Source organism: Podarcis bocagei (assembly GCF_964188305.1).
Source record: "Podarcis bocagei genome assembly, chromosome: 4".
Classification (NCBI taxonomy): Eukaryota; Metazoa; Chordata; class Lepidosauria; order Squamata; family Lacertidae; genus Podarcis; species Podarcis bocagei.
Window position 1 is genome coordinate 29,721,504 of NC_138128.1, and position 20,852 is coordinate 29,742,355.

Below are 20,852 nucleotides of genomic sequence, written 5' to 3' on the forward strand. Positions count from 1 at the left end.
GTGAGTTCCTGCCGGGCGCCGCAGGCTTGCGGATAGCTGCCCTAAGCCCGGGGTGCGCAGCGGGCTACAGCGCCGCGCTCCCCGGGCTTCGGATAGCAGCAACCTCGCCATCGCTCCCGGACCCGTTCTGGGGGCTGGGGAAGCTCGGGCTTCCCCCGCCCCCAGCCTGGCAAGCTTGGGGGGGGGAATAAATTTTTCCCCCTTTATTCCCCCCCCCCAAAATAAGTGCGCCCTATAGGGCGAAAAATACGGTAATTCACCCATTTTTTCAGAATTCAGCCCCTCTTTGGAACATTGCCTCCCCGCTTTACCAGGCCTTTCACGAGCCAAAGGAAGTCTGTGCTACACTCTGAGAACCACTGACCTAAGGTAACGAATAGCATGGGCATTACACATGGAGATGGAATTTGCACTATTCTTCCCTTGCAAAATGAGGAAAGGGAACACAAACCACAGAGCAATCATAATGGGGGGTTGGAGGAACTGAGCAGCTAATTCTCCATTGGCTTTTGGATCCAGTCTTTTGTGGGGGGGAGTGGATCTGGCACCATAATGCCCTACTTTGGGAGCTTTCTGCTGGCTACTGCTGATGATAGCTTACTGCCTACTGGGCTGGAGGTGGGTATTCCACTACAGCAGAGCCACCTCCATTAGGGACATTCTCCACTGGTGGAAGACTGGTGCATCATAACCCAAGCCATCAATGTTGTGGGATGTAGGATTGCACCATCAGGATACAGAAATATGGGTCTCCTGCAGAACATGTTCCTTTGGATGTGGTGAACAGGGATGATTTCTGGTACAAAAGGTTATTTCTGGCCAGGGAAGTATGTGAAGCAGCCTAATGTTTGGTGCTTTGCAATCATTTATCTTTCAACTATTTTATTAAGGGTGCTTATTTTTGTGTAAATTAAATTCTTGTTTAAATATGTAAGTGCAATGCTGGAATCTTAAGAAAATGTAGTACTGTAAAAGGAAAATAATGATAACATGTACTTCAATGACAGCTTTTGTTTTGTTGCTGGAATGCTACTGGTAATTTTATGGAGACGTCTCACAAATTTAATTATATGAAAGGTGGATGTTTATTGCTTTGAACTGTAATTCATTTTTCTAGTTATTCACATTATTGTTAGTAGCATTTTACCATACTTACTAAAATGTATCTTCTGTGTCATATACATTTATATAGCACATTTATATGATAATGAAACTTTTTAGTAACTTGCAGCACAATCCTCAACCCCACAGTGCTGCAAAAGAAGAGTTTGGATTTGATATCCCACTTTATCACTACCCAAAGGAGTCTCAAAGCGGCTAACAATCTCCTTTCCCTTCCTCCCCCACAACCAACACTCTGTGAGGTGAGTGGGGCTGAGAGACTTCAGAGAAGTGTGACTAGCCCAAGGCCACCCAGCAGCTGTATGTGGAGGAGCGGAGACGTGAACCCAGTTCACCAGATTACGAGTCCACCGCTCTTAACCACTACACCACACTGGCTCCCAATCATACAGTGGCACGATCACCCTACTAGAGACAACTATAGAGATAATCCAGTTTGCATTAGAAACAAGAATGGACAACTGGTTCAACTTTAGATCAGAAGTGTGATTAAGGACTGAAGAAGGATCACGATGGTCTGTAACTCTAGCCTTTTTTAAAAAACATCTCTGACACCAACAGCTGAATATTAAAATGGAAGTCAGTTGCATCATTCATTAGCCACTGGTTGGAGCAGTCACAGCAGTTGCTAGCAAGGTTTGTCCCTCATTTTCAAAGAGAAAAGGTGCTGGAAGTGTTGTGACTGGCCAGACTGGCTGCAGTAGTTTCAGTGGTACCAGCACAACTACTAGGCGATGGGGCGGGGGCCTGGGCTCTTAGGTGAGTGGCATTTGCCAGAGCTTGGCTTCCTGCGCTGTCACTAGGGGAGAGTTGCACCCTTTAGGCTTCAATTCCAAAAGTTTATACATACGTACTTATGATTATACTTGAATTACATAAGAACCCTTCAGTTTATGTCAAGCAATAATGAAAATCTGTGGTGTAACAGCAGATTAAAACACAGTTCAGAAAAATAATAATCAGTTTCAGAACAACACTAAGCACAGGAAAATGTTTTCACGTTATTTATACATTTATTTAAAAATATTGTTCATTCAAGACACATTTTGACTGTAAGTGTTCTATAATAATACTTAATATTTTCACAGTATTTTAAAATGTACTGCAAAAAACCCTTACTGATCATTTAAGACAAGATTTAGACTCTAATACTTAATTTTCAACTGTTTCTAAAATCAAGGAAATCAAGTCATTAAGCATACCCTAAGCAAATTATGTTTAAGGACATAAGCAAACCTGAACATTATTGAAAAAAAGTTAATTATTTCTCTGCCAAACTGAAGGTGAAATACTTGTAAGGCCTAAATTTTGAGTGGCACATTTTATAAAATATGGCAAAACAGAAAATGTACTATATATCATTTTGAACTGTATCATAAACACTGGAGCAGAAGGCAGATAAAGAAAGTCACCAAACCATATTAATCTTGTTTTCAGCTGAATATTAGGATAGTCTTAAAAGTATTACAACACCAAGTAACAACATTGCATGTCCTTTGTAAACATTAGTGGTAGCTTGAAAGCTGTAGCCATGGTTGGAGCAAATAATACTTTTCTGGACTTGCAAGTGGATATTCCTGTTTTAGGATGGAAAGTGGGGGAGCAGTGTCATTGTTCCAGACCATGCAGTTCTTTATGCTTTTGTTAAAAAGTGGGTTTAACATTTGGCTATTAAAAATATAATAGCCTTCAGAAATATTTACACAGTATTCAACCCTTTTTTTTTTAAAAAAAGTCATACTGTAGTTAATCAGGTCCCTCAAACTGTGTATAGATGTTTCATATCTTACAAAATGAAAGGGAATTGTTTCTTTGTGAATTGAGCTGCAGCTACAGGAAACATCAGTTGCTTTAAGCAGCTTCCTCCTGGTAGCTGCCATTTTATTTCCCCAGAATACCCTGGATGTTGTGTCATTTCAATGCATTTTTAAAGGAAAATTGCACCCAGGCGGGGTGGGCGCCTTCATCGTTTTTGTGGCAGCTAATACTACCCTTACCACCATCAAATTCCCTGGACTATGCCTAGGTCTTTCTGGAAAAATAAATTGCAGGCTACAAAGAAGTGGCTTCCATGACCAGCCCTAAGAAAAAGCAAAATAAAGACAATGCAAAAACAGGGGAGTGATGAAAACAAATGTGCTGTAACTGAGCGAACCTCACGAAGTTTTTTACCCAATGAAAACAAATGAAATAACGAAACAAAAAAGTTGTCCTTGCACACCTTCATAATGAGTGTTCATCAAGGCAGGACCCACATTAATTTTATACCTGCAGCTGAATTTCTTTTCCCCAGAAAACAAAGCAAGACATTTATGGAACAAATACACACATTAGAGTTGTTACCACCAGCTAGGAAAAGCGCTCCTTTAATCTGACAGGCTATCTGATGATTCAGTTTTCATCTGCCTCCTTCTTCTGAGTTGGAGCTGCAGTTGAATCTTGTTAGTGAAGAAGAACTGCTTCCAGCCCACCTCGTGTGCCAGGGATCTCATTTCTGAGGTAATTCTGCCCGATAAATTTTGTACAATCATTTCCCATAGTTTATCCGAGTTGCATAACTATTTGCCAAAGAAACAAAAAGGTATTAGCCTTAAACATTAGACAAGTGTCATTTTAAAAATACAGTTATTTGAAGGAGAACAAATATTTGAATTACTGCTGGCTGTTTGATTTACAGTAATGATGGGAGCTTTTCCAAAGAAATGAATGCCTGGATATTGCATTACCTTAACTTTCTATAGTGTTGTTACCGTATTTTTCGCCCTATAGGGCGCACTTTTCCCCCTCCAAAAATGAAGGGGAAATGTGGGTGCGTCCTATGGGGCGAATGCAGGCTTTCACTGAAGCCTGGAGAGCGAGAGGGGTTGGTGCGCACCGACCCCTCTCACTCTCCAGGCTTCAGGAGAGCCCCAGCGCCAGCCCCACAAGGTCGGGGGACAGAGGGAGGCGGAACGCCGCCATCCCGCTGTCTCCCGAAGTGGTTTGGAGGCTGACGGCGGGGAGAAGAGCACTTCTCCCCGCTGCCTGCCCCAGCTGCGTCTCCCCGCTGTCCCCGGACTTGATCTCAAGGCGGGCGGTGGGGAGAAGAGCGCTTCTCCCCGCTGCCTGCCCCACAAGCTCCAGGGACAGCGGGGAAACGCAGCGCGTCTCCCCGCTGTCCCTGGACCTGATCTGAAGGTGGGAGACGGGGAGAAGAGCGCTTCTCCCCGCTGCCTGCCCCACAAGCGCCTGGGGGGGAAATAATTTTTTCCCCCTTTATTTCCCCCCCAAAAAACTTGATGCGTCCTATGGGCCGGTGCGTCCTATGGGGCGAAAAATACGGTAATTACAGTATATAGTATTTCCTACTTTGGATTGAACCCATCTACAGATTCTTTCAAGCTACAATGCCCTTGCATTTTAAAACACATAATTATTGCATGGGAATATTCTGCTACTTTACTCAATGCGTTTTTTCTTTGCTTTGCTGTGCTGCTACCACAGATGGATTGAATCGCCTTTGTCTATGCCTCAGTGCTAGCATTTGCCACTTCCTGACTTCAGAGTAGGCATATACAGAATTACAAAGTAAATCTCACTTTTTCATTTAACCAAATTATGGATTGGAATTGCACTTTGTAAATGAAATATGACATATTAAAATAATCTACAGAAGGAACTACTCTGCCATCATGTCCCGCAGAATGAAATATAGAATCCCAGATACTTGGGGCTGCCCAATGTTTTCTTATTTAAACATGCATACATCAGGTAATTAATCTGCGGAAAGATTATATGGCTCCCAAACGATACAAGAAAACTATGCCCTTGCTTGAATTTCTCTTTTGCGTTAGGCATTAGCTCCCTCTGGTGGTGTTTTGTTTAAGTCAGTCATGTGCAAGCATGTGCAGTTGTTTTAGTGAAATTGTCACGTGCTGTGAAAAATAACTGAGGGAGGCAATAAATTTCTGATTATGTATTACATCTCATCTAGCAGGATAACAAAATCTTACGACAGCTAGAGATAAAATGAATTTTTTTATTTTATTTTGACTATGGCAGACCAACACGGCTACCTATCTGTAGATAAAATGATGTTTGTCTTCAAGAGATGGATATTTAAGGCACAGAGGTCTAATGCAGGAAGGGTACAGGAACGGATGTCTAGAAAAGGGTCAAGCATCGAAATAAATAAAAAATAAAAAAAATTGTCCAGTAGCACCTTAGAGACCAACTAAGTTTGTTCTGGGTATAAGCTTCTGTGTGCATGTATCTGAAGAAATGTGCATGAACACAAAAGCTTATACCCAGAACAAACTTAGTTGGTCTCTAAGGTTCTACTGGACAATTTTTTAACTTTTTAATTCATTTCGACTGAGTCAGACCAACACGGCTACCTAACTGTATTAAGATAAAGAATACTGTATGGCAGTGCACTTTCCTGGATGAACTCAGTTTAATAAAGCTGACCACATCATGAGTTAGCTTTTTCACCCTAGGAGCCCAGAGAATCTATATCCCCAGTCCCTCAAAATGTTTATTTACATGCTCATGCAATAACTAGCACTCTTTGGTACTTTTTGGTAATTCATCATGACTGGACAATCATTAGACAGACACTGACTGAAGGCACTCGTCTTTGTTGAAGCTAAACTGCAAGTGAACACATTTCAAATATTGCTTTCTCTTTTTTACCGTTTCAAATCTGTGAGATACTTGAGAAAGTCTGGCAATATCTTCAAGATCCAAATAGGACATGATGTACAAAAGCAATGGATCAGGAAGACGCACTAAGAAATCATAATTCCCCCGGCACATGTTGAAGATATGATCCAGAGTATCTCCTCCAAACACGATGGCTATTTGAACTGTGTTAAAAAACAAAAAAACAAGATTTATACTATGTTCCAAAGGATCAACCATTCTTCTAAATGTACTGCTAAATATAATATGTTTTACCATGCTAGAAACCGTAAAGGTTAGGAAGTATGTATTAAACCACACATCATAAAACCCACCAATTTTCAGTATGGAAAGAATACGTTTGAAGTTGTTAGTTCCAACCTTGAAAAACTGAATTAAACAACTATCTGAGATTAATAGTAAACATCAAATGGGAATGTTTCAGTGTGGTGCAACCCTTCAAATCATCGTTGCATGGTAGGCCACTGGAATTATTTGAGCTGCTGAACTTACATGAGAATTAAAATACACATATTAGTGTATTTTACTCACTTAAATCTCACAGTGCAAGTTTGCTAATAAGTGAAGCTGCACAACTCAGCCTGGCATCAATTTTATAGTTGAAAAGAATGGATAAGACAGTTTAATATCCATTACCCACACATTCTGGTCTTCCTCCTTAGTTAGACTGGCAATATGCTTCCTGTAAATTCCGAGAGTGAAAGACTGTATTTCAGGGCAAGTGCAACTATTCATATTCAACACTAGTTTTGGATAACTAGATGATACTGTAAACCTATAATGTATAAGAATTATTACTGTAATATGTAATAAAACAATTAAAAAACTACTTGGCATTTTTATTTCACTGTATAGTCTCCAAGTGCTTCACAAACATTATCTCACATAGACAATCTATGTTCATCTTTGTACGTGAAAGGCAAGTTTTCCATTGTGTCCTGGAATCTAATAAACTGGAACCAAATTATACTTGCTACTGTGTACAGCTACAATTGTGCAAAAATGATAGCTTGCTTGCTTTTTTCATACAGCAATATTTCTCAATAATAGATGGCAACAAGGACAAAGAGATGGAAGAGCTCTGAATTTCATTTGTTGGCACTAACTAATAAACGAAATCTTTAGTTGCTGACCTCTGTTCTCAAGTCATAGTTACCAGTGCAATTACTGGCAACAAATTCAGGACTCTCAAAAGAAAGCTGTCACAGGACAGCTACCTGCATAGGCAACTGTAAAAACAGGTAGACAAATACTACAAACAGCTATTAGCCATAAAACATCACGCTCAGTTAATCAGATTTTTTGATAATCATGATAAAAAGATATAAACTCTAAGTATCAACATATAGTGGGCTTTGCAGGGGTATCCTGTTGTCTTTGTCAAGAGCTAGTGATCAATTAGATCAAAGGTGAGGGACCCTTTTTTGGCTGAGAGCCACCTTTCTTTGGGTAATCTATTGGGAGCAGCATGCCGGCAAGAACTGGGGGCAGAGCCAGTGGTAGGCGGAATCAAAGTCCATATTGGGCAGGACTAAAATAAAAAATGGGTGTGGCATCCCTCTTTCTCTCTTACCCACCCACCTCTTCCTGTTTTGTACTGTCCTTGCCAGCAAAGGGGGGGGCATTATTATTATACAATATAATACACACGAACAGGGAATCTTTTTTAGACTGAAGGCCGATTTTCTCATTGCCAACACTGGTACCATAAACCATGGTTGGTGCACCCTGTTTTGCTACTAGAGTTGAAGCAGGAAGTTGCTGCCCCAATGAAGTCTCCTTTACCTGGGTTGTGTGGCAGCACCTGCAAAGTGGCAGAAGCAGGTTGTGGTGAGATCTCATGAGATCTTGCAGAGAACTCACAGAAGGTGTGAGATCTCGCCGGAAGCTGCCGCTGCTGCCTCTGGCACTTCTCTGCTGTTGGAAGAGGCAGCAGGGTGGGCCTTTGAGGGTGCATCCTCTTGGCATTCTACCACCCAAGGTGGTTGCCTCAGCCTGCCTCATGGATGGGCCAACCCATGCACACAAATTCACATGTACACACTTCTTGTTGTTTAGTTGTTTAGTCGTGTCCAACTCTTCGTGACCCCATGGACCAGAGCACGCCAGGCACTCCTGTCTTCCACTGCCTCCCGCAGTTTTTGGTCAGACTCATGTTGGTAGCTTTGAGAACACTGTCCAACCATCTCGTCCTCTGTCGTCCCCTTCTCCTTGTGCCCTCAAGCTTTCCCAACATCAGGGTCTTTTCCAGGGAGTCTTCTCTTCTCATGAGGTGGCCAAAGTATTGCAGCCTTAGCTTCAGGATCTGTCCTTCCAGATCCTGGACTCAGGGCTGATTTCCTTCAGAATGGATAGGTCTGATCTTCTTGCAGTCCATAGGACTCTCAAGAGTCTCCTCCAGCACCATAATTCAAAAGCATCAATTCTTTGGCGATCAGTCTTCTTTATGGTCCAGCTCTCACTTCCATACATCACTACTGGGAAAACCATAGTTTTAACTATACAGGCCTTTGTTGGCAAGGTGATGTCTCTGCTTTTTAAGATGCTGTCTAGTACACACACAGCAATTTTTTTTTGAAAAAAGCCTTCTATGGAGCCAAAAGCCTCCTATTGGACGGAAAAGCCCATGGGTTGAATCCAGCTAAGATAATATCCATTTAGAGATCCAGCCCAGTTTGAGATTCAAGGATACAGTGCAACTCACAGAGTTTAATCCACCAGTAACATATCTTTCTTATGCATAGGATTGCACTCTATGGTACAAAATTTGTTCATATGATCAATTTTTCCAAGATTATCTTTATTATAAATAGTTTAATCATCTGGTTGCTATCTTAAAGCTGCCATCGTAAGATACCTGGATGAATAGCAATTTGTCAGGCTGAAGATTCCCTTCTTCTGATGGAAGGACTCCTTCTGCTGAGGAGGAAGGCTGCACCCCTTTTAAAATATATTTTGCACTAACTTACTGAAAACACACCAGTATATCAAATTAAAACCACAAACAAAACACACAGCTGCCTAAATGTTACTAGAATGCTGACGTGTAGAGAATCACGAATTTCCCAAGGCTTGTAGGCAGATTATCAAATGCAAAATCAAATTAAATAGCATGACAATGCCCTGAAACCAGGCATAAATTGGCAAGTGCATGACTGCTGCTGAACTTGGTTGCTTCTCTCTGTGTGATGTTTAAATGCTATTATGAGCATTTAAAAACCATTATCAGTTCCTGATTATTTAAAATGGTTTGTATCATAAGCTTTCTACTAACAGCTGGAAGTACCTACGTAGGATAATGACTGGCTTAATGTTTTACTGACAAAATTAATTTATTTTATTTTATCTTTCCTTGAGGAACAAACATTTTACAACAGCGCATTTGGGAACGTCTTCTTGCATTATAAGACACATAAAAACTATATCATGTATACCAACTACTGAGAGGCAAGTCAAATGTTAATTAATAACTTAAAAAACTAGAGATAAAATTAGCTAAATGGTTATGGAATGTTGTATATTCAGTACTTTGTGCCACAGAGTTGGAATAAAATCTTCATCTATCAACAGCTCATGTAAATACTATCTCCAGCTCCATTTATTAACCCTGTCATAACCTTGTTCACAAATCCATAAATTCCCTTCTCAGTTTCCACAGATATTTAGACATAAAGCTTCCTAAGCTGGGAAAGATTCAAAAGAAATAGAAAAAAGCAGGGCTGGTTAATTTTTTATTCAGAACCTTAATTCATGGCTGTGGCCTTCTGTCAACTGTACAACATGGACAAAGAGGTAATTCTATGGCAGGATCTGATGGGATGCAGTGAATTTCTGGCTGAGCTGGGAGCTTCCCACCACAGTTGAGTTCAGCCAAAAGTATGCCAGTATAACTTGCCTATCCTGGATCAGCTGGGGCTCAGTCAGCTGAGCCAAGACCAGTGTAAGTTCCCAAGAGGGGGTGGGGGCTTAAGCTGGATCCTAACTGTCAGCTCAGTCATGTGACTTGACAAAAAGGGTAGTTTAAGTCAAACTCTATCCTGTAATCTTATTTTCCTTCTGACAGGCTATGGCTGGCTCACCTGGCCGTAGTCTTGCTCCTGAAAGGAGTTTGGTTCCGGTGTAAATTTATACCAGATTGATTTATGCCAGCTTCTTGAGCATACGCTTGCTCCCTAAGGCACGGCTTGCAAGGAATGGTATTTTCTGAAGAAGCCTCCTGTCAGACTGGTTTCAGAAAAACCTTCGGACCTCACTACTCCCTGTTGCCTTGTGCCTTCTGCTCTTTCCAGTCTAGTCTATTTCCTGGACTACTACTCCTGCTGGCTATACAGTGGTACCTTGGGTTAAGTACTCAATTATTTCCGGATGTCCATTTTTAACCTGAAACTGTTCTTAACCTGAAACACCACTTTAGCTAATGGGGCCTCCTGCTGCTGCTGCACTGCTGGAGCACGATTTCTGTTCTCATCCTGAAGCAAAGTTCTTAACCCAAGGTACTATTTCTGGGTTAGCAGAGTCTGTAACCTGAAGTGTATGTAACCTGAAGCGTATATAACCCAAGGTACCACTGTATATCCATATCCCAATCCATTTTCTGAACTCATCATACATGTCTCAGTTCTGCTGGAGAAATCTTTTGGCAGTTGACTCCAGATTGATCCCCACAGAAGCCTCTCTGTCAAACTGTGTGGAGTGATCATGCCGACTATGATCATTTCTCCCTAAACTGTGTCCAGACTGAATTTCTGTTAGATTTTCTGCCTGTAGTTCATTACTGCAAGGAGGCAACACAGAAAAAACATGTCTAATTATTTGCGGTTGCAAGATATATATTTTCAAGCTAAGGCCTGATTTGTCACAGGATAGTTGTGCTACAGATTCCTGAAACCAAACCAAGTCCCTGCTCTCTTCTGCTGCCTTCCAGAACCCAAACTCCTGCCTTGTTGTACAGGATGAGGCCACTTGCGTCATTGCTGCCTTTGGAACCTGCCCTGGCCTACACTTCCTACTTCTGGCTGGTGACCTGTGCCTGCCTTGGACTGCTCTACTGCCTTTAGCTTCCTCAATTGGCAACCAATACTTCGAGAGAGCCTGAAAGCTGATTGCTTTGGGAGTGGGGTCTTACCCAATTAGGCTCTAAAGTACTCCTTCCTTCCTGACCAGTGAGTTTCTGTTGCCTGCTCATGACTTAATACACATCAAACAAGACTACCCTAAAGCACAGGACACAGGAGAGTGGATTATGAGGCTGCCTTACACTGAACCAGACTGTTTTCAACACAGCACTGTCTATTCCAATCAGCAGCAGAAAGCCAAGGGCTCACATAAGAAGCCTGTTTTAGCCCTGCTACCTGATCCTTTCAGCTGAAGATGCCAGGATTTAAACCGGGAATCTTTTGCATGCAAAGCACAGTCTCTAGTGCTATAGGTGCTATCCGAAAAAATATTCTGTATGGCACAAATGCCCCAAAGGTTGGTCCATAATGATCTATCTATCCCAATTACTTGAATAGCTGTCAGATATTGTTATCTTAAACATTTATAGGTTCGCCTTTACCAATGACTGTAACGTAGTTTACAAAAATGAAAAGCAAATGGAAGGAATAAAGAGCAATTAATAGCGAAAAAAATTAAAGTCAATAGAAATGTTTTACAATGCCTGAAATAATGGTTTCCCTGGTACTGAAAGAATATACAAGTTGATGCCAGGTATATCTCCCTAGGGAGGGCAGTCTGTAACTACCCTCTCTCTTGTAGATGTAAGTCTCACTTCTGATGGAGGTGGTATTCGTAGGTCACTGTCCGATGACCTTTGTGTAAAAACAGGTGAAGTTCTATGTGCAGACTCACCATACATATGGTAGAACTATTCCAAAATGATTCATTACAGTGGAAGGGTAAATCTGATATGATTTTGAATATAATGCTGGGTTGCAATATGCAGTTAACTTCCTTAGTAGCGATTACCGGTTTTATCAGTAATTTTAACACTGAGGGTTAAAAATGTAAAATTAAAAACAACACTAAACTCACTTTCCTAAACCAAAAGTATAGTGCTAACTTGAACACACATAACGTTCAAATGCAGTATACAAACTGGTGTGGTTCCTATGTAACACTAAGCCATCATTTGCTGAACAAGTCGGGATTTGGCTGACATATGTTCAAACGACAGCTTGTCTTGTGTGGTTTTTAGTTTGCTGCCCCACCCTCCTTTGCATATGAAAGAACAGGCTTGTAGCATGGGTGTGTTACTGGATCTATCTCTGTCACTAGAGGTCTGGGTGACATCAGTTGCTAGGATTGCTTTTTACCAGCTTCAGCTGGTAAGGTAATCAATGGCTGTTTCTGGATGGGGATAGCTTGATCATTGCCATCCACACACTTGTAACAACTGGATTGGATGACTGCAAAGTGCTCTATGTGAGCTTAATCTGAAAGCTACTAGTTCAGAATGTGGCAGCTCATCTGCTCACTGGGGCAGAATATTGCCATCGTGGTATGTTACTATTGACAGAATTGTACTGGCTGCCCATTCAAGGTGTTGGTATTGGATTGCAAACCGTATTCGGCTTGGGACCAGGAGACCATTTTGGCTGTGAGTCCTGGAAGACCTGCTCCTTGCCTTGCAAGCCTTTTTTCACCTGGTCTGAGAGGGTGGGGCCCACACTGACTCCAGCTACAAAAGCTGAGGCTGTTGAAGAGAGCAGATATCATCTTGGCTGCCTCTTAGTGCAGTCCGAGGTCATTGAGCCTGAGCTTCCACAACCGCCGTCCACCATGAACTGCCATCCACCATTGGTGGCAGCAACAGCAGGTTTGTTCTATGCTTATGATAATATGCTATTTTCTTGTTAATTATGCAGTTTTAAATGTGCATTTTATATTTGACTTCTTTTAGTACTGTCTTCTTTTGAAATGTTTAAGATAATATTTTTGTTTCCTGTTAATTATGTTGCTTTGCTTGTATACTTTATATTTGACTTTCTTTAGTAATGTTTTATTCTGGATTGTTTTATTTGGTGTTTTTGATATGTTGAATGGGGAGTTGTAGTTGCCGGCGGTTCCGAGGGGAACAAACCAATCACATTCTCTTCCTCTTTCTCCTTGTAATGGCCAGTTCCAGGAAGTAGGTGTTGTTGAAGATGACTGTCAATTTCCCAAGATCCCAGCGCCAACCACTCCAGGAAATATCATAAATACACAGGCTGTTACCCCGCTAAGCCTTTGGTTCAGGATCATCGGATCAACAATGATGGGGAACATGGGTGTGACAGGGAATGCTTCCCAGCTCTTCTTGGTGTTTTTATCACTCCTGATTGGGCTCCCTATTGTGGTAGCTATGGATACGGGCGATGCATCCTGATTCTGTTTCTCAGTTGCATTGGATTATGTTCCTGCCTGAGCTTATATGCAAGAAAAGGCAATGGAAAACTATGATGGAAGAAAAAGATGTCTCTGTCAAGCATAGCTACCTTGTTTTATGAGTTTCTGGCTGTTTCCAGTACTGGAGCACAACTCATCAAATCCTTATTGCCATGCCGTGTTCAGGAGTAAGGACTGTGCCGGACTGGAAGATTTTGGAGAATTGCACCCTACACTCATAGGAAGACAAATATTTAATATTTCTTGGGATTAAGATGCTGCCTTAAGGGGGAAGTCTTCATTTTGATTGAATAGGGAATATTAACATGTTACACAAGCTTTGTTGAAGCACAATTATGGCTTTTTTCTGGTATGCTTCCTTTTCTTAATTTCAGTAGAACTTGCATGAAAGTTCCTGATAGATCAGGGGACGATATTGAAATGACCAAATATTTTCTATATATCTTTTTTTAACTATGATGTTTTATTGTTCGCAGCGTCATGTTCAGTATTTTAAAGATACTAACTATGGTGGAAGCTTTCTGTATTCTAAAGGTGTTAAACAAGGTGAAGGGTCACTGATAACTCAACCAGATGATGGATGTAACTAAATCAATAAACTCTGTGAGTTGTATGGTATAAATGGAAGCATGCAAGCTTCCTTAGTTTGCGTGCTTAATTCTTCAGGGATTGAGGACAAAGTCTGTCTGAATTTAGTCATAACCTGACTGAATCCAGTGTGAAAGAAATAAAGAGAGAGAGAAATAAAGAAAGAGAAAGAGAAAGAGAAAGAGAAAGAGAAAGAGAAAGAAAGAAAGAAAGCTGTTGTAAACCACTTTGAGATTTTTTCTTTAAAATATAAACTGGTACAGAAATGAAATGCATAGTAATACCTAAAAGGATGTCTCATCACATATATACCCAACTGAACATTGTACTCTGCAGGAATCATAGAACTGTAGGGTTAGAAGGGACGCCCAAGGGGAAACTGAACTTTCAAAAAACTAGGGACATGCACCTGCACAAGTTGAGGGCAATTTTTCATTGGGTTTCCACCAAAACCAGTATACGTGTGGTTCAAAATCACTCCATATGAAGTTAAAAGATGGTATCAATTCCATCCCCAAATTAGTGTTTCTTCTCAAAACCTCAAAAGTAAAAAAAAAAAAAAAAGCACTGTTGTTGTCATCTTTTATAAGGAAACTAGTGCAGTTTCCATCATCTGAAATGTTGCTGTCACAGATCACCTTTAAATATGCTATTAATCTAGGTCTCATGCAAACATGAATACAGATGATGGATTGGAACATACATCAGACTAAAGCTATACTTTTAGTATCTTACTTTGGAGAGAAGGGTCATCCAAGAAGTCTTCATGAGTTTCTCTAAGTTCTCCAGGTCTTGCTTCACGAAATTCACTCCGAAGAGAAATTTTCCACCACCTGAAAATTACCTATAAATGAAAATTTTGAGAAATCTTAGCTGGTGGTTTTTTTGGTTATTAATGTTGTACAGCCACTTTGATTTTTTGTGTGAAATCACACTGTATAATGGTATTATAATAAATAAAATAAGTAAGTGGCCTCTGTGGCAAAAAAAAGCTTGCACCAATTATGAATCTTGCTGGAGAGAGATACCATAGCCTCAAGTCATCAATGCTCTGCTAACTTCTAGACAAATCATTTTAATGCCACAAGGTTGCCTTTGAAAATGGTTCAGAAATTGCAGTAAATATGCTCACAGCTGTCTTATGCACTAATGGGAACAAAGTATTGAGGACACATCATGCCAGTGCTAAAATGCCTGTATTGGCTCCCAGTATGTTTCAGAACCTAATTGAAATCGCTTGTGTTTACCTTGAAGCTCTTCACCATTTAGAATCATAGAATCATAGAGTTGGAAGAGACCACAAGGGCCATCGAGTCCAACCCCCTGCCAAGCAGGAAACACCATCAGAGCACTCCTGACATATGGTTGTCAAGCCTCTGCTTAAAGACCTCCAAAATAGGAGACTCCACCACACTCCTTGGCAGCAAATTCCACTGCCGAACAGCTCTTGCTGTCAGGAAGTTCTTCCTAATGTTTAGGTGGAATCTTCTTTCTTGTAGTTTGGATCCATTGCTCCGTGTCCGCTTCTCTGGAGCAGCAGAAAACAACCTTTCTCCCTCCTCTATGTGACATCCTTTTATATATTTGAACATGGCTATCATATCACCCCTTAACCTCCTCTTCTCCAGGCTAAACATGCCCAGCTCCCTTAGCCGTTCCTCATAAGGCATCGTTTCCAGGCCTTTGACCATTTTGGTTGCCCTCCTCTGGACACGTTCCAGTTTGTCAGTGTCCTTCTTGAATTGTGGTGCCCAGAACTGGACACAGTACTCTAGGTGAGGTCTGACCAGAGCAGAATACAGTGGCACTATTACTTCCCTTGATCTAGATGCTATACTCCTATTGATGCAGCCCAGAATTGCATTGGCTTTTTTAGCTGCTGCGTCACACTGTTGGCTCATGTCAAGTTTGTGGTCAACCAAGACTCCTAGATCCTTTTCACATGTACTGCTCTCAAGCCAGGTGTCACCCATCTTGTATTTGTGCCTCTCATTTTTTTTTTGCCCAAGTGCAATATTTTACATTTAGGACAAGGGTACTTGACAAATCACTTTTCTGCATATGAGCCTACCTGTGTGCTGAAATCATCTTCAGGTGCCTCTTCCTGGTCTGTCAGCTGCCAGTTATAGTGAATGGCAATGAGGTAAATCACCATTTTAGTAAGAGAGAGGCTAATCTAACACTTATTTTGGTTCCAGGTGAACCAAATGCATCCAAAGATTTTCTCAGGCATTTTAACATTAACCTTCTGTGGTGATTTTTATGCTGCTCTGCCATCTGCTGTTTCAGATCTCATTGCTGTTTTCTTGGATATATTTTATGTTTTCTACTATAATTTTTCTATTTTTAGTGTAACGTCTGCCTAGAAAAGTTTGCTTGAACTGGAACTTCTAGCAAACAACTAAAAAAAATGAACAAAAAGAAGAAAGAAATCGAAATTTACTCCAGTGACAATAAAAGTAAAAAAGACAGTAGCAAACACCAGAACAAGAAAGAAGCAGGAAAAAATTATTACAAACCGAGGGTACTAAAGATATCTTCACCTATTGCTAACAATGAAATTTGTGCAGAATGAGTTAATCTAGGGGAAAGCATCCTCAAAACAGGACACCATCAGTTCCAATGCCAAAAATTGTGGTACTGTCCCCATATTTAGAACATCCTTATTGTGGAAAAAGGTTATCAAGCTTTCTATCTATTCCTCAGCTACATGGAGGGCCAGAAATTCTAGAAATGTAGCTGTAAGCTAATTTATGAAAAGGATCATGATGGAGAAATAGAAGATTGCTTGTCCTTCACCCATATATGCACCTCTTTGGTAAAAATTAAAACCACAAAAGCCTTTTAAGAGAATGTAAATCAATTTACTAGAGGATGAGCATGTATTTACAGTATTTTTCTTTCTCTTTTTATTGTTATTATTAAAGGAACTTTCACTGCAGAGACAAACATATAATAATAAATTCCATACCTCCCACAGTATGTAAACACTGGCATGTTTACTTTTTCAGTTAAATTGTACTTTTTGGGACGGAATGGCTCTCATTAATGCAACAAAATTAATTCCTGGGATACCAGCATTTGTGCATCAATTAATTTTCCTGAAGGATAAGCTAGGAATAAACCCCAAAGGGCATTGTTTATTTCCTTCTCAATATCCATAATGAAAAATACAGAGGGGTCTGATGGTAGCTTAAGAGCCAACAACTTTACGGCTCACCATATGCTTTTACACGCCAGAGTCCACTTGATAAGATTTGGAAATTGTTACTCTCAGGTGGTGGACAGAGATGACTAATTAGATGCTTATTATGGGACTTACTGGAAAAGATCCCCTCGCCTCGGGATTACTAAATTGGCTTGTGATGTTTTGGCATAGGTCTGTGTAATGCCATGTGGGGACTGTAGTGCAGGGTCTAGCGGTCAAGCAGCGACATGTTGTCATGTGTTCTGGTACCCATGTCCTTGGTTGGTTGGTGGAATGTGGTGGTAAAGGAAACATCAGCACCTCTAGCCACATCAGTGGTAGCAGTCTTGTACCCCTGACCGCTAGGTCCAGTCGCGAATGACTCTGGGGTTGCGGTGCTCATCTTGCTTTGCTGGCCGAGGGAGGCGGCGTTTGTCCGCAGACAGCTTCCAGGTCATATGGCCAGCATGACTAAGCCGCTTCTGGCAAAACCAGAGCAGCACACGGAAACGCTGTTTACCTTCCCGCCAGAGCGGTACCTATTTATCTACTTGCACTTTGACGTGCTTTTGAACTGCTAGATGGGCAGGAGCTGGGACCAAACAACGGGAGCTCACCCCGTTGCTGGGATTCGAACCGCCGACCTTCTGATTGGCAAGCCCTAGGCTCTGTGGTTTAGACCACAGCACTATATGGTAGGCAGCTGTATTGTGTTTCAATACCACACATTCTCCACTTCTGCTCAGGTTTTCCTTGATATGTGGATGTAGAGTCTGATGTTGGAAAGTGACAGCACAGGTTCCTGATAGAAACAGGAGTTGCAGGGACACATCTTTATGACTCATAGGCTGGGAAACCTGCCACCTCCCACAGTTGGGATTACTATCAGTGTACACAGCTGTCAGGAAGAATGGACAATTTCTAACTGAAAATGAATAAGGGGTTAAATTGATCAGGTTGTTCTTCCTAACATCTCAACAAATGAAACTGATTTGTCAAAAAAAAAAAAAAGTGTTATGTGGGGGGGGGAATACGAGAGAGAGACATTGCACATACCTTTGTAAATCAAAAAAAATCTTTAATAAAAACACATTTTTAAAAAACTGATCAGGTTGTTAACAGGTGCCAGCAACAGCTACTGGCCTTGCTGGCCTGTTCTGAGGAATGCTGAACATGCAGGCACAAAAGCAGAATATCAGTTTGAAACACGTCATACAAAATATGGCCAGAGCATTCCACTCACATAAAAATTAAATGCATTGTTTTGATTTTTGCTGAATTTTATTAACCTTATTATTAATATCAAAACTTACAAATATAATCAAAGGGAAATATTAATCATAACACAACCTTTTTTTGCAGATGCAATATTCAAAATAGCATTCTTTCTAATAGTTATTCCGTAACTCTTTATATGGTTTTCTTTTCTTTTGGTCTTCTTAAAATTTAACTCCTAATGCTATCAAATCAGTGTCTTCTCTTAAACAGGATTTTCCTTACCATATATTTGTTTTAAATCTCAGAACAATTCATTTTGCACTGTTTTCATCCCTCCCTATTTTTTTTTAAATCCAGTAAATTAGTTTCACAGATTTAATCAATATCCAGCACTTTATTTCCCTATCCATTATTCCAGGTACTTCATTTCTCTTCAAATACTGAACGCCACAAAACCTTTGCTGCTGTCAATAAATAATAAATTACCGTATTTTTTGCACCATAACACTCACTTTCTTCCTCCTAAAAAGTAAGGGGAAATGTCTGTGCGTGTTATGGAGGGAATGCCTACGGGTGGCATGCCTACGGATTTTCCTCCTCTAAAAACTATGTGCGTGTTATGGTCGAGTGCGTGTTATAGAGCGAAAAATACGGTAATTCCATTTCTTCTTCTGAACTTTTTCCTTCCATGCAACCCTCTAACAGGGTATAATAGTACTTCCGCATTCATTACATCTTTAGTCTTTGTTAATAGCCATGCCCAAAATTTCTGTATGCTCGGATAATCCACCATATATGGAACATATCTGTTTTATAATATCTGAATTCCCAGCATTCAGCTTTTTCTTCGGGATTAATCTTTTAAAATCTACCTAGTTTTATGTCTTCTCGGTGACCTTATGTGAGACAATGTGTATTCTTGAGAAACACGATCCAATTACAGTTTAATGTGAGTAATCGAAGAGATGGCTCACATTTCAGGTCTATGAGGAAAAACAATTGTTCAGAAAATGAAATCACCATTAAAGTGTGGAAAGGCTTCCATCTTTATTCAAAGCAACAATCTGTCTTCCCTCAAGGAGCCACAATAGGTGTTTGGAGCTTACCCAGGGGCATATCATTTGTAGTGTTCTTTGTTTTGTTTTTCCTTACACTGGGGGAAATCTCCAAGGGAATGGGAAAACCAAAATGGAAAATGGAAATGTATTTGTTATCTATAGCTGTTCAACCCTGAACATGGAAAGCATACACTTTTTAGGACAAATACATTTTTTAGTCTGACCCTTTTTATTTCTTGTTCTAGTGACTATTACTCTTTTTGGATCTAGAAGTCACGCTGTTAGACAACGTAAACAGCATGATCCCTCCTAGAGTGGTTGTATGGCCTTCGGATTGTGAGAATTATGTACATCCTATAGCTAGGACTGATTTTATTAGGGCAATTAAGATTGTACTTGTAAGTATGCAAACGACTTACTTCTCAGTAAGCATGCATTGGATTGCACTGTGTAACATTCAGGCTTTGACAAACAATCTGAAAAGTTTCTTAAAAAGTGTTATTTCAGTGCAGATAGAATATGAAAAAGCTTGACTGACATGTTAAAAATAATTTATTTGCATATTTAACTACAGTAGAACGCCATCAGTTAACACCAGAAGTTGGCATGTCATACGGTCAAATGTTTGCATTTAATTAGTTACAAGGAACTGTCTAAGGAGCACATGATAAATGAAGCAATTATATCAAAAACTGAAATCAAGAACATGCAATAATCTTTTTATACAGTTACTAACTCATTAGTAGAAAAATAACAGGCTGTTTAGAAACTGAGATATTGAAATGAGCCACATCATTTTGATTTGCAAGAAAATTAATATTAAGAGCCGATTAACAGAATAATAAGGGAAAGTACCGTATGTATTCCTACAATACTTTTTTGGATACTATGCTCAGATTGTTGTTAGAAATAATGCCATTTAAAATCACATTCCTGTTTAGAGAATTGAACGAATTTCCATGTATGAAGAGGTTTCTCATAACAAATCAAGATACAACTAATTTACTTTTTTTTTTTTTGCATCTTAATGGCCCTCACAACTACTTACAAGGAAAGAAGAAATAATTACAATAAAAGCAAATATCACATGCTGAATAAAAAAAAGCAACAGCACAGCAGTAAAAGCAAAACTGTTCCAAATTGCCATCTAGATATACAGAGACTATTCCAATAGCACCCCTCTTTCAAGTATTCCATAAATAAGACATCACAACAGAAAAGGCCATATTTCCAATTGCCCCTCACCCAGTCTTTGGGAGCAGGTCTATCTGGACTAAAGTCTCCAATAAAGATTCTAATGATCTTGGGATAAAGGCAGACAGCATTTCCATCAAAATGATGGGGTGGTTTTATGCTGCCATTGTTATTTGCAATACAAATGTACATTCTTTTGTCCCACTGTATGCTTTGGTTAAACTGGTTTTTCAGATTTTCACCTTGCCTCAAGGTGAAGCTGGAAAGCCCCAGTTCCTCTTCTTAGAAAGGAACATTCAGTATATATGCAAACAGCTGTTGGGGGCTACTATTGGCTAAAGCCAATGACATTAACATCACCTCACACATTTCTAGAGCAGTTTGCTACAATTTTCCATCACATTTTTGTTCTGATC

The 20,852-nt window shown here is 40.2% G+C and overlaps 1 protein-coding gene across 1 annotated transcript in view; it reads right to left on the reverse strand.

Moving 5' to 3' along the window:
- Positions 1 to 3,458: 3,458 nt before the first annotated feature.
- FBXO36 (F-box protein 36) overlaps positions 3,459 to 20,852 on the reverse strand; it is a 29,015-nt gene continuing 11,621 nt past the window's right edge. Inside the window, exons 2-4 of the mRNA XM_081190700.1 lie at positions 14,515 to 14,623; positions 5,797 to 5,969; positions 3,459 to 3,680 (exon numbers count right to left, since the gene is read on the reverse strand). Coding sequence (XP_081046826.1) covers positions 3,489 to 3,680; positions 5,797 to 5,969; positions 14,515 to 14,623 — 474 coding nt within the window. The 3' untranslated portion in view covers positions 3,459 to 3,488. The remainder of the gene's footprint in view (positions 3,681 to 5,796; positions 5,970 to 14,514; positions 14,624 to 20,852) is intronic.